At 41.2% G+C, this 12,500-nt stretch overlaps 1 protein-coding gene and 1 long non-coding RNA gene across 3 annotated transcripts in view; one reads left to right on the forward strand and one right to left on the reverse strand.

The window, feature by feature from the left end:
- The first annotated feature begins 697 nt into the window (after positions 1-697).
- Positions 698-4,167, forward strand: wu:fc50b12 (uncharacterized protein LOC103911624 homolog). Of its 2 annotated transcripts, XM_046333510.1 has the most exons (4): positions 698-736; positions 959-1,017; positions 2,961-3,124; positions 3,719-4,167. In XM_046333510.1, the coding sequence occupies exons 2-4, from the start codon at positions 997-999 to the stop codon at positions 3,951-3,953; spliced, it is 420 nt and encodes a 139-aa protein (XP_046189466.1). In that variant the 5' UTR covers positions 698-736; positions 959-996; the 3' UTR covers positions 3,954-4,167. The 2 variants fall into 2 exon arrangements, with proteins under 2 accessions (XP_046189466.1, XP_046189465.1); XM_046333509.1 differs by having other exon boundaries at positions 698-1,017.
- Positions 4,168-12,243: 8,076 nt separating this feature from the next.
- Positions 12,244-12,500, reverse strand: part of LOC124018242 — an 810-nt gene continuing 553 nt past the window's right edge. The window contains exon 2 of the long non-coding RNA XR_006835596.1: positions 12,244-12,400. This is a non-coding gene — a long non-coding RNA (uncharacterized LOC124018242). The remainder of the gene's footprint in view (positions 12,401-12,500) is intronic.

The raw sequence follows: 12,500 nt of genomic DNA on the forward strand, positions 1-12,500 counted from the left end.
CTCGGTCTGTGAATCATGGTGGGTGATTCTGTAATGATCTTCGTCTGTTGTTTGTAGAAAGTCAGACCGAAATGCAGCGTGTAGGTTACTCATGACTTTTAATGAAGCTAATACGGTACATGAAATAACGAAGAAGAAAACAACAAACCAATGACACAAATACAGCCTATCTGGTGACTAACACAAAGACAGGTACAATCACCCACAAAATACAACGCGCACTCAGGCTACCTAAATACGGTTCCCAATCCGAGACAAGTAGAATCAGCTGACTCCAATTAGGAATCGCCTCAGGCAGCCAAGCCTAACTAGACACACCCCTAATAATACACACTCCCAATTAATACAAACCCTAATACGAAATACAACATATAAACCCATGTCACACCCTGGCCTACCCAAACATATAACAAAAACACAAGATACAATGACCAAGGCGTGACAGGTAATATATTTGAAACAACAGTGGGCTGACATGAAACACGTATGTTTCATTTTAAATTCAATATTTCCCAACTATAGTTCATATTGTGATAGTTTTGCTCTATATCTTGGCTGTTGGTACTGATCTAATCTGAGTGAACCTCTGCTTACAGTAGTTTACATGGTAGGAGGCCCAATTCTCTGAAATTAATAAGGTGGAACAGAGTCACTGAGGCTAAAAAGCTTAATTTTTAACAGGATTGTATGTTGTTGATGAATCTCTAAGGCAACATTCCCATTGAACAGCTATGAGGTGAGAGAGCCTTTTCAGTTTTATTTTAGATTGTTATTTTCCAGAAATGTCTCATTAATAGGCTAGTAGCTATTGTTGACTTTGGTTGAAAGTACGAAAAAACAGCAAAACAGATGAGCTGGTGAAGACTGAGTAGATATTATTGTTGTATCTTTCTTTTGGGAAAATAGCACGATAATTTAAGAGCATTCTTTTTTATTTCTATTGGCAAATCAACGAAAGTGTGGCTGCTGTGCCTTGTGTGGAGCCGAGACTTCACAATGCCAAGTAAAGCACAAGAGGTAAGTCAATGAGCAAGTTGGAAAGTTTGTTGAGAAAAGCAAAATAGCATGAAGTTCACTGTACCTGTATAATGTGGTTTAGAAATGGTGCATGTATAATGTTTTGTAAAAAGCCATGAGCTATTACAAGTCCTTTATAGTCTCTTAATGCACAACATGTAATAACAATATTTATTAAGTAATATTCTACTTGGTTGGAAATGCATTTTTTTCTCTCCAGGTCATCTTCATTAAAGTTTTTTGATGCGGTTTACCAGCACACTTTGTTTTACTACCAGGGGCGACAGGTTCAGGTTCATCATTGCATTCTTTACCAGAAAGTAGGCCGAACCTCTTTGAAGTAACTTACTGTAGATCAATTCATTGCTCTCTTTTTTTAAACACAAATATAAACGCAACATGCAACATTTTCAAAGATTTTACTCAGTTACAGTTCATATAAGGAAATCAGAAATACATGCCCTAATCTATGGGATTTCACATGACTGGGAATATATATTTGCATCTGTTGGTCACAGATACCTTTAAAAAAATAGGTAGGGGCATGGATCAAAAAACAGTCAGTATCTGGTGTGACTGCAACACATCCCCTTCGCATAGAGTTGATCAGGCTGTTGATTGTGGCCTGTGGAATGTTGTCCCACTCCTCTTCAATGGCTATGTGAAGATGCTGGATATTGATGGGAATTAGAACTAGTTGATCCAGAGCATCCCACACATGCTCAATGGGTGAAATGTCTGGAGAGTAATGCAGGCCATGGAAGAACTGGGACATTTTTAGCTTCCAGGAATTGTGTACAGATCCTTACATCATGGGGCTGTGTATTATCATGCTGAAACATGACTGATGGCGACGGATGAATGGCATGACAATGGGCCTTAGGATCTAATCACTGTATCTCTGTGCTTTCAAATTGCCATCAATAAAATGCAATTGTGTTTATTGTTCATAGCTTATGCTATCGCCACCATGGGGCACTCTTTTCACAATGTTGACATCAGCAAATTGCTCGCCCACATGACGCAATTTGCATTGTCTGCGGTTGTGAGGCCATTTGGACGTACTGCCAAATTCTTTAAAATACATTGGAGACGGCTTATGGTACAGAAATTAACATTAAATTCTCTGGCAGGAGCTTTGGTGGACATTCCTGTAGTCAGCCTGCTAATTGCATGCTCCCTCAAAACTTGAGACATCTTTGACATTGTGTTGTGTGACAAAACTGCATATTTTAAAGTGGTCATTTATTGCCCCCAACACAATGTGTAAAGTTCATGCTGTTTAATTAGCTTCTTGGTATGCCACAGCTGTCAGGTGGGTGGATTATCTTGGCAAAGGAGAAATGCTCACTAACTGGGATGTGTTCAAAATTTGAGATAAATAAGCTTTCGTGCATTTTTCAGCTCATGAAGCATGGGACCAACACTTTACAAGTTGCGTTTATATTTTAGTTTTAGTGTATTTATAAAGCTCTTTTACAAAAACTGCCGCTGACCTAACATCAATTATTAACCTTTAGATGTACAAGTTACCATACCCGGTCGCGGGGATGGCCAACTCTAGAAATCCCTTCAGTCTCCTCAGAGTTAGGTAAATCAGCTTTTAGTTTCTTTGCACCCCATGTATGGAACAATCTACAGAGTTTCCGACAACTGGATGTATTGGTGCCTTTCTGGCAGGTTAAAATGATGAATGGGGACCTCTGCTGAGGAATTGATCGTTTTGAATTTTGTGTATTAGTATTATTTTGTAAATTGTGTGCATGCAGGGCTCCCTTGCGACAGATAAATCATCACAAATGTAGCCTTCACTTAGTTTTTGTCTTCTGGCACACCGTAGCAAAACTTTTTGCAACTAAAAACAGCCGTTTGAACAATTTTAGATTTCGGTCCCTCAATTTCAGTCCACCTCCGCCACATTTTGAGCCTATTGTGTTTTCTAGGATGCTGTGATCAACCTGAAGTCTGTCCAGGAGATGTCCAGGGAGCTGGGGTTTGAGTGGACTGTTCTGGCCTATGAGCTGGGCTTCTCCAGGACTGAGGTTCATCAGTTCCATACCACATCCACAGAGAAGACGGTCCAGGCCAGAAGCATGCTAGAGTGCTGGTGAGTGAATGGCCCCATTTGAATAGCTTTCCAATGCATCCTTCTTTCCTCCTGTCCTTGATATAATATGACTGGATTGGTTGCTTTGACCTATCCATATCACGTACAGATCCGTGACTAGGAAAGGAACGGTCAAGGGGATGCATTTTTGGAGGGTTCGAACAGGGCCTCTGTCATGGAATGATTCCCTAATGTAATGTGGAAGATCTGACATTAATCTTTATTCTATGTCAGAGGGGCATTGTCTTTGTTCTACACACAGGTAATATTATAATAGGTTTATATCATAATGTATCCTGTTTAACTCAGCCTATGTCTCAATAGAGGGCTGCAGTGTGTGTGTATAAGAGAGAGAGATGATTACTGATCATTCTTGTGCTATTAACGCATGATTGGATTTATTCTGTAAAACAGATGTATTTATGATCAACAGCATAGATACTAACATCACAAGAACAACACTTGAAATGTACATAGTCATAACATTAATTGATTATAGAAAATATTAATTTCCAATGCAGAGACAATGTTAAACCCTCTTCCCCTTGCTCTATTCCTCTATCAATCTATTCCTGTATCTCCCTCCCATTCCAGGTATGAGAGATCTTGGGACAAGTCCAACAAGACCAAGTTGCTGCAGAACGGTTTGGAGCGTGCCGGGCGCCGCGACCTGGCTGAGAGGCTGCGTTGCCTCCACTGGGGCCACCAGAAATTGAGCCGCAGAGTGGAGCTGCCCTCTGCCTTCCCCTTCCTCATCACTGTCCACAGGACCATCGAGAACCGTGACGGCCTCCGCCGGATCAATGACCTCAGCCGCAGATTCACCTGAGGCATGAGAAAAATATGCCTTGATACACCTGAAAACACATGAACATACAGATATACACATTCTCTAAGCACATGCAAACACACACAGGCAGACATCTATTGATCTATCACTGATGAGATGAATGTCTGTACAGCCACTTCAAATAACTGATTGGATTCACATTCAAAACAGTCTTTGAAAAATATAGACAAATAAACAGATTTTAGATAATGGATTTCAGTGTGTCTTCTTTTTTGAAAACACTGCACTGTCACTACATACCATAAAAAAGTTCAATAAAATTCAGAAAACCAGCAACATGCAGTATTACTGTAAATAGCCAGTAATAAATAGCCAGTAATAAATAGCCAGTAATAAATAGCCAGCCCTCCATATCGAGGTCAGAGGTAGTTTCTCTGGGTTCAAGTAGTGAACTCCAAAGTATCCTTTCCTCCTGAGGATGTGAAATTAACTCAATTATTTTGAGTTAGCGATCTAGCTAACGACTTCCTCAGGTGTTGAATGAGCACCAAATTAATTTAGCCCATTTGATATTAGTGCCCAAAAAGATGTAGACAAATACAAAAGTTCAGGAACCCTATTTTGACAGTAAATAAAAGGAACAATTGCCTGACTGTCTAACCCAAAATTTATGAAAATAACTGGTTTAGTTTCCACATCCAAATATCTGGAATCATGTATTCCTGCTTGGACAATTTATTTCTAGAATCATAACATCCACTACACTTAATGGAGCACTTTGAATTACTTTATAAGATGATTAGGACACTCATATTTTACATTGTCTGACCGCAACAAAATGTTGGTGCAACCAAATCATTGGCTCGTGCCCCAAATTAAACGTTAGTATGGAGCCCTTTGACTATGCTTTCAGACATAGGCTATAATTTACATAATCTATATTATGTTTAGGACCATTATGCTCTCACACAATTCTCAATTTGGAAATAGTTATCATGACACAAGGCGAGACCCAGATGCAGACACAGGAGGCAGATGGTTGGAGTCTTACAATGTATAATAATCCAAAGATCTAGGCAAGAGAATGGTCGTGGACAGGCAAAAGGTCAAATCCAGATCAGAGTCCAGGAGGTACAGAGTGGCAGACAGGCTCGTGGTTAAGGCAGGCAGAATGGTCAAGGAAGACGGGTACAAAGTCCAGAAACAGGCAAGGGTCAAAACCGGGAGGATTAGAAAAAGGAGAATACCAAAAAGGAGTACGGGAAAACCGCTGGTGACTTGACTAAACATACAAGATGACCTGGCACAGAGAGACAGGAAACACAGGGATAAATACACTGGGGAAAATCAGCGACACCTGGAGGGGGTGGAGACAATCACAGGGACAGGTGAAACAGATCAGGCCATGACAAATAGTAATGTTACTAAATTAAATAATGCTATATAAGAACACGTTTTAAAAACTTTTTACAATATGTCTGCGAGTTAGAAGTGAAAGTAATCAAAAAGTAATCCGATTACATTATTCCACAGGATTAGGTTACTGATTTGCCTACTTTATTCATCAAGTAGGCTAACTAATCAGTAACATCAGCAAACTGCTCGCCCACATGACTCCAACCATCTGCCTCCTGTGTCTGCATCTGGGTCTGCCATCTGCCCGGTACAGTTGAAAATGGGATTCATCTGTGAAGAGCATACTTCTCCAGCGTGCCATTGGCCCTCAAAGGTGAGTTATAACTCCAAACTACAGTCAGGTCAAGATCCTGGTGAGGACGATGAGCAAGCAGATGAGACGGTTTCTGACAGTTTGTGCAGAATTTCTTCAGTTGTGCAAACACAGACTTTCAACAGCTGTCCAAGTGGCTGATCTCAGATGATCCTGAAGGTGAAGAAGCCAGATGGAGGTCTAGGCTGGCATGGTTACATGTGGCCTGCGGTTGTGAGGCCAGTTGGACGTACTGCCAAATTCTCTAAAAACGATTTGGTGGTGGCTTATGGTAGAGAAATGAACATACATTTTCTCTGGCAACAGCTCTGGTGGACATTCCTGCAGTCAGCATGCCAATTACATGCTCCCTCAAAACGTGAAATATCTGTGGCACTGTGTTGTGCTGCACATTTTAGAATGGCCTTTTCTTGTCCCCAGCACAAGGTGCACCTGTGTAATGATCATTCTGTTTAATAAATGGATTATCTTGTCAAAGGAGAAATGCTCTCAAACAGGGATGTAAACAAATTTGTGCACAACATTTGAGAGAAATAAGCTTTTGATCTTTTCTGGGATCTGTTATGTTTTTGTTCAGTATACATTTTTCAAGTAGGCTTGTTTCAGGTTCTTTCAATCGCATTCAACTCATACTACACCTTTCTGCCTATTTGTCTGTCTTGGGCTATCGCTAGCGAAATTGTATCAACTGGGTCCAGCTCGCTTGCGAGCTTGCAACACTGATTCAACTGGGATCTGGAATCAGGAGGAGACACACAGTTCCAAGAGGAAACCACGAACAAGCTACTTGTTACATCGGTCGTTGTGGGAAAACATTTGTAACTGCTGCTTGCAGTTCTGAGCCAAACTAGATACTAAGGAGATCCTGAGGGATATCGAGATTAGAATAAATAAAATACATCCATGTTTGCTTATATACTTATACGTAGTACTTGTTATTAATGAGCTGATTTCTATTTGTTTACTTACGGTTGGTACAACGCCGACTGGTCATGTACCATGTTCTCTGATTCTTCATCTATATTTTCATCTGTAGCTGGGGGTAACACTTGAGCCACTTCCACTTGGCTGAAATATCACACAGATTAACAAACACATTTATACAATTTTAACAATCAAACATAATTGGACAACATTTCAAATGATTTCCAATAGCATGTAACTTGCACATATATTATTTTATCAGTGCTTACCCAGTTATTTGTTCGTCTTCTGGCTTGTTCGTCACAAAACCATCCATTTTTTCAAGACCCTTAATCAGAGGTTGGAGTTTATCCTGTTGTGTCACAACAGAGCTGAGTTTTTTGTAGTCAATGATCCTGCAGTGCCTAAGATACTCAATCATCAAATCGCGGGATTTGCTCACTTCCTGGTCAATTTTTTCTTTTGATTCTGTCTTCATGCACACTCTGGTGAGATGTATAGATATGTTTTCCTGGTTCTTTATGCAAAATCTGCACACAATAGGGATCCTTCTTTGTTTTCTGTAAGACAGTGAATGCACAATTAGTAAATGTAATGAAGTTATTACTTAAACCCTCTCTGGGATATGTGCGATGGTAGCGTCCCACCTGGCCAAACATCCAGTGAAAATAAAGAGCAAATAAATGAAACTTTCATGAAATTCACACATTCAATATACGAAATTAAAGCTAAACTTGTTGTCAGATTTAAAAAGTAATTTACGGCGAATCACAGAACATAATTTTTCAACCCTCACGGCGCGACACAAAACTCAGAAATAAAGAGTTGCCAAGTGATTTCAAAAACATTCTGCACACTCTCACACTCTAACCCTCTGTCAAACATGATAGAAAGCGATTAATTTATGGTCTGATTTAAGAGAAAGGGCCAAATGAGAATATAAATGAGAGGTGTGCTCTTCCCTGGATTTAGAGATAACTTACCTTGAACCAGTACCAGTAGCAGATGCCATCTTGCTCCAAAGAAAAGGAAGTACAATCTAAATTAAATGGTTTCAGAACATGGAAAAAGGCAATAATCCATCTTCAGCTCCTACTTAGTGTGTTCTTACACTGTGGGGTTCTGTAGTGAATGAGGTCAGAATCAAGATGTCTTCAAATTTACAATCAAATAGGCCCACCCCTTTTCCACATTTACATTTAAATTCAGGGTAGACTGAAACCCCCACTCAGAGGTGTGAAATTAATCTGAGAGACCTTTAACAGAACAATAACCTTGGAAACCACTTGGGATGGGCAATCTAGGAGAGAGAGAGTGCTGGAGAGACACCAAATAATGCATGCAGAGCAGAATTAGGCCGATATCCACTAATTATAAAAATCCAGAAAAGAGCCGCTAAATTCTATAACTACCTAAAAGGAAGCGATTCCCAAACCTTCCACAACAAAGCCATGCCCTACAGTTAGATGAACCTGGAGAAGAGTCCCCTAAGCAAGCTGGTCCTGGGGCTCTGTTCACAAACACAAACACACCCTACAGAGCCCCAGGACAGCAGCACAATTAGACCCAACCAAATCATGAGAAAACAAAAAGACAATTACTTGAAATATTGGAAAGAATTAACAAAAAAACAGAGCAAACTAGAATGCTATTTGGCCCTACAACAGAGAGTACACAGTGGCAGAATACCTGACCACTGTGACTGACCCAAAATTAAGGAAAGCTTTGACTATGTACAGACTCAGTGAGCATAGCCTTGCTATTGAGAAAGGCCACCGTAGGCAGACATGGCTCTCAAGAGAAGACAGGCTATGTGCTCACTGCCCACAAAATGAGGTGGAAACCGAGCTGCACTTCCTAACCTCCTGCCCAATGTATGACCATATTAGAGAGACATATTTCCCTCAGATTATACAGATCCACAAAGAATTCAAAAACAAATCCAATTTTGAAAAACTCCCATATCTACTGGGTGAAATTCCATCGTGTGCCATCACAGCAGCAAGATTTGTGACCTGTTGCCACGAGAAAAGGGCAACCAGTGAAGAACACACACCATTGTAAATACAACCCATATTTAAGCTTATTTATTTTATCTTGTGTCCTTTACCATTTGTACATTGTTAAAACACTGTATATATATATATAATATGACATTTGTAATGTCTTTATTGTTTTGAAACTTCTGTATGTGTAATGTTTACTGTTAATTTTTATTGTTTATTTCACTTTATATATTCACTTTATATATGATCTACCTCACTTGCTTTGGCAATGTTAACACATGTTTCCCATGCCAATAAAGCCCTTGAATTTAATTCAGACAGACAGACAGACAGACAGACATACTATTTCATAAAGTTATCCATTTAGAGAGAGTGTGTGTAAATTCTAGTCCTAGAATGAAACCTGAATCACCCTGACGAGCCTCTGACCTTTAACAGAACAATGACATAGGGAATGACTTTGGATGGGCAATCTAGCGCAGATCGGATCAGAACTTTATTTGAAGAATGTGACATGTCAGAATAATAGAAGAAAGAATTATTTATTTCAGCTTGATTTGTTTAATCACTTACCCAGTGGGTCAGAAGTTTACTATCAACTATCAAACAGTCATGAAATCATAAATAAATGAATGTCTACACTAAAGTATGTGAATTTGATGAACTTTCTAACCTTAAACGCCCAAGAACCAAAGTACAAATGCCAATGAAGTCCCTGCTCAGCCCTGGTCCTTTCATTCTGTAAATGCTGGTTCCTAAGCCTTTTAACTATTTTCAAATGATAGAATGGCTATTTAACACAACTTTAAAACCTGTTTTTTTGTACCTACCGATTTGCAAGTGCTACACTGACCAAAGACAGGACATTTGCATTTAGTCTTCAGAATTCACCTGTACATGCTACTTGCATAGATTGCCCATCCATGGTGGGTGCCTCGGTCATTGTTCTGTTGATGTCAGAGGATCATCAGGGTAAAGAATTTCACACCACTGAGTTGTAGTTTTACAAGCTATTTGCATGCCTGGAGAGTTTCTCCCAAGCTGAATTTGTATTAATGAACTAGTTGAAATCAGCCTGCCAACAGTCAGCCTCTAAACAAGTTTCTGCAGGAAATAAACACAAAAATACTGTGACAATTTAATGGTTGCTCCATGTGTTATACATAATTGTATTTATTCAATAGCAGAAGCCCTTATTCTTACAGTTGTAGTTATGTGACTAAATAAAGTACATTTGCGTAACACCTAACATACCCAAATTGTATTCAGTTTACTGTATTTTAGGTGCATATATAACCTTGATAATTTTTACATTTTTATTTAACCTTTGTTTAACCAGTTAAGTCAGTTGAGAACAAGTTCTCATTAACAACTCCTGTCACGACTTCTGCCGAAGTTGTTGCCTCTCCTTGTTCGGGCGGTGCTCGGCGTTCGACGTCACCGGTCTTCTAGCCATCATTGATCCATTTTTCATTTTCCATTGGTTTTGTCTTGTCTTCCCACACACCTGTTTTCAAACCCATTCATTACCCGTTGTGTATTTAACCCTCTGTTTCCTCTCATGTCTTTGTCAGAGATTGTTTAATTGTCAGTGTTGTCATTTTGTTGTGTTGTTGCGACGGGTCCTCGTACCTATGTTTTTTCATGTCTACGTTTTAGTGTTATGGAGCATGTTCTGTTGACATTTATTAAAAGACTCCATTTACACTTCATTTTGACTCTCCTGCGCCTGACTTCCCTGCCACCTATGCACACGACGCTGACAGAATCTCTGATCATAACAATATGAAGTCAGCAGGAGATTGACTGTTTGAGTACGGTAATGGATCGCATTGTCCAGAATAAGGATCGCTGGGAGAGACAGGGAGTTTCTCCAGCGCCACCACCACCACAACCGGAATCTCCCTTGAACGCTTTTTCCCCTCCGGAACCGAAGATCCATTTATCCCTACCCACGAGATACTGCCGGCTGCCAGGGTTTCCTCCTTAAGCTGAACTTGTATCTGGCAACGGTCTCCCCCATCTGACCGTGAGAAGAGTTACGCCCTCGTCTCATGCCTCACCGGGAAAGCCCTGGAATGGGCCAGCGCTGTGTGTAGAAAGGAGGATGCGGCCATTTTGAGGAGTTCACCCGCCAATTCCGGATAGTATTCAACCATCCACCCGAAGGCAACGCAGCGGGTGAGCTCCTCTATCATCTGAGGCAGGAGACGAGGAGTGCACAGGAGTTTGCTTTGGAGTTTAGGACCTTGGCTGCCGGAGCTGGATGGAGCGACAGGGCCCTGATCGACCATTACCGTTGTAGTCTACGCGAGGACGTCCGTCGGGAGCTGGCCTGTAGAGACACCACCCTCACCTTCGACCAGCTGGTGGACATGTCCATCAGGCTGGACAACATGCTGGCTACTCGTGGACGTCTAGATCGGGGTCTGGTTGTTCCATCCTCCCGCACCCTCTCTCCCGAACCTATGCAATTGGGAGGGATTGTGCGCAGGGAGACCGGAGGGGGTTCCCGCTTGAGCACCATTCATGGTTGCAGAGGGCACACTGCTGGTCGGTGCAGGGTTGGTTCCTCTGGGAATAGAGAAGGCAGGCAGGGCACTCTGGCATCACCCCAGGTGAGTAGGCACCATTCTCATCCAGAGCCCTCTGTTGCACTAATGTTTGTCTCGGTCCCTTTTCCTGATTTTTCCATGCATTCCCAATATAAGGCGCTAGTAGATTCAGGTGCGGCTGGGAATTTCATTAATAAAAGTTTAGCTCATAATTTAGGGATCCCTATTGTTTCTGTGGATATGCCTTTCCCTATTCATGCCTTAGATAAACCCTGACCCTAATGGTGGACTATCAGGGAGGTAACCGCACCTTTGTGTATGATAACGCAGGAGGGTCACAAGGAGACCTTATTGATTCTCCTGCGTATTCTGTGGTGCTAGGCCTACCCTGGTTAGCTTGTCATAACCCCACTGTTTCTTGGCCACAGAGGGCTCTCACAATTTTTTTTTTAATGAAAACTCTCTGCCTACAGTTATAGCAAAACACTATTCAACCCTCCCTGTAAATCAATCAGTTAACATAAAGGCTTGAAACTCAGGATTATGTAAAATGGTGTCCCAGTGAGGAAATGTGTTTAATTACAGCTTCCTGTGACAACCGGAAGTGCCTTACATTGGGGTCATAGGTGCTGTTTTGAGGGGTTGAAAAGGTCACATATTTCCAAAATGTCATGTGTGATTAGGCAACACTCATAAACCAGTCCATACAGGAAAACCAGGTTCTAAAGTATACCTAACATAACAGAATTGTATTCAGTTTACTGTATTTTAGGTGCATTTTACCGATAATATAATCGTGTTTACTTTTCTCTTGCTTCTCTGAGAGGTTTTGATATAATAACAGGATCATTTATAACCTTGATCATTTTTACATTTTTTTTATTTCACCTTTATTTAACCAGGTAAGTCAGTTGAGAACAGGGTCTTCTTTCCCCGCTTCGTACCGATCACATAATCCCGTCTCATTTTCACTTGCTGACTTCTCCACTTGTCATTAGATCAGTTTCCGTGCTCACTGCGGCATAGCCCTCGAGGCTCTCATTGCTAGCGACGGCCGGGTATGGGCCCGACGCTCCAGCGCCATCCATTTTCAGGGCTAGTTGATACGGCAGGTGACACACTCCTTAGCGGATTCCGACTTCCATGGCCACTGTCCTGCTGTCTATATCGACCAACACCTTTTCTGGGGTCTGATGAGCGTCGGCATCGGGCGCCTTAACCCGGCGTTCGGTTCATCCCGCAGCGCCAGTTCTGCTTACCAAAAGTGGCCCACTACATTTACATTACATTTACATTTAAGTAATTTAGCAGACGCTCTTATCCAGAGTGACTTACAAAATGGTGCATTCACCTTATGACATCCAGTGGAACA

This window comes from Oncorhynchus gorbuscha, unplaced genomic scaffold (assembly GCF_021184085.1).
Source record: "Oncorhynchus gorbuscha isolate QuinsamMale2020 ecotype Even-year unplaced genomic scaffold, OgorEven_v1.0 Un_scaffold_45:::fragment_2:::debris, whole genome shotgun sequence".
In the NCBI taxonomy this organism is placed as follows: Eukaryota; Metazoa; Chordata; class Actinopteri; order Salmoniformes; family Salmonidae; genus Oncorhynchus; species Oncorhynchus gorbuscha.

Bases quoted from the DNA above. Each gene is read 5' to 3' on its own strand.
- wu:fc50b12 (XM_046333509.1), top strand. From the start codon at position 997: ATGCCAAGTAAAGCACAAGAG. The intron at 1,018-2,960 runs GTAAGTCAATGA...TGTGTTTTCTAG, and splicing joins TGCCAAGTAAAGCACAAGAG to GATGCTGTGATCAACCTGAA. The intron at 3,125-3,718 runs GTGAGTGAATGG...CTCCCATTCCAG, and splicing joins AGAAGCATGCTAGAGTGCTG to GTATGAGAGATCTTGGGACA.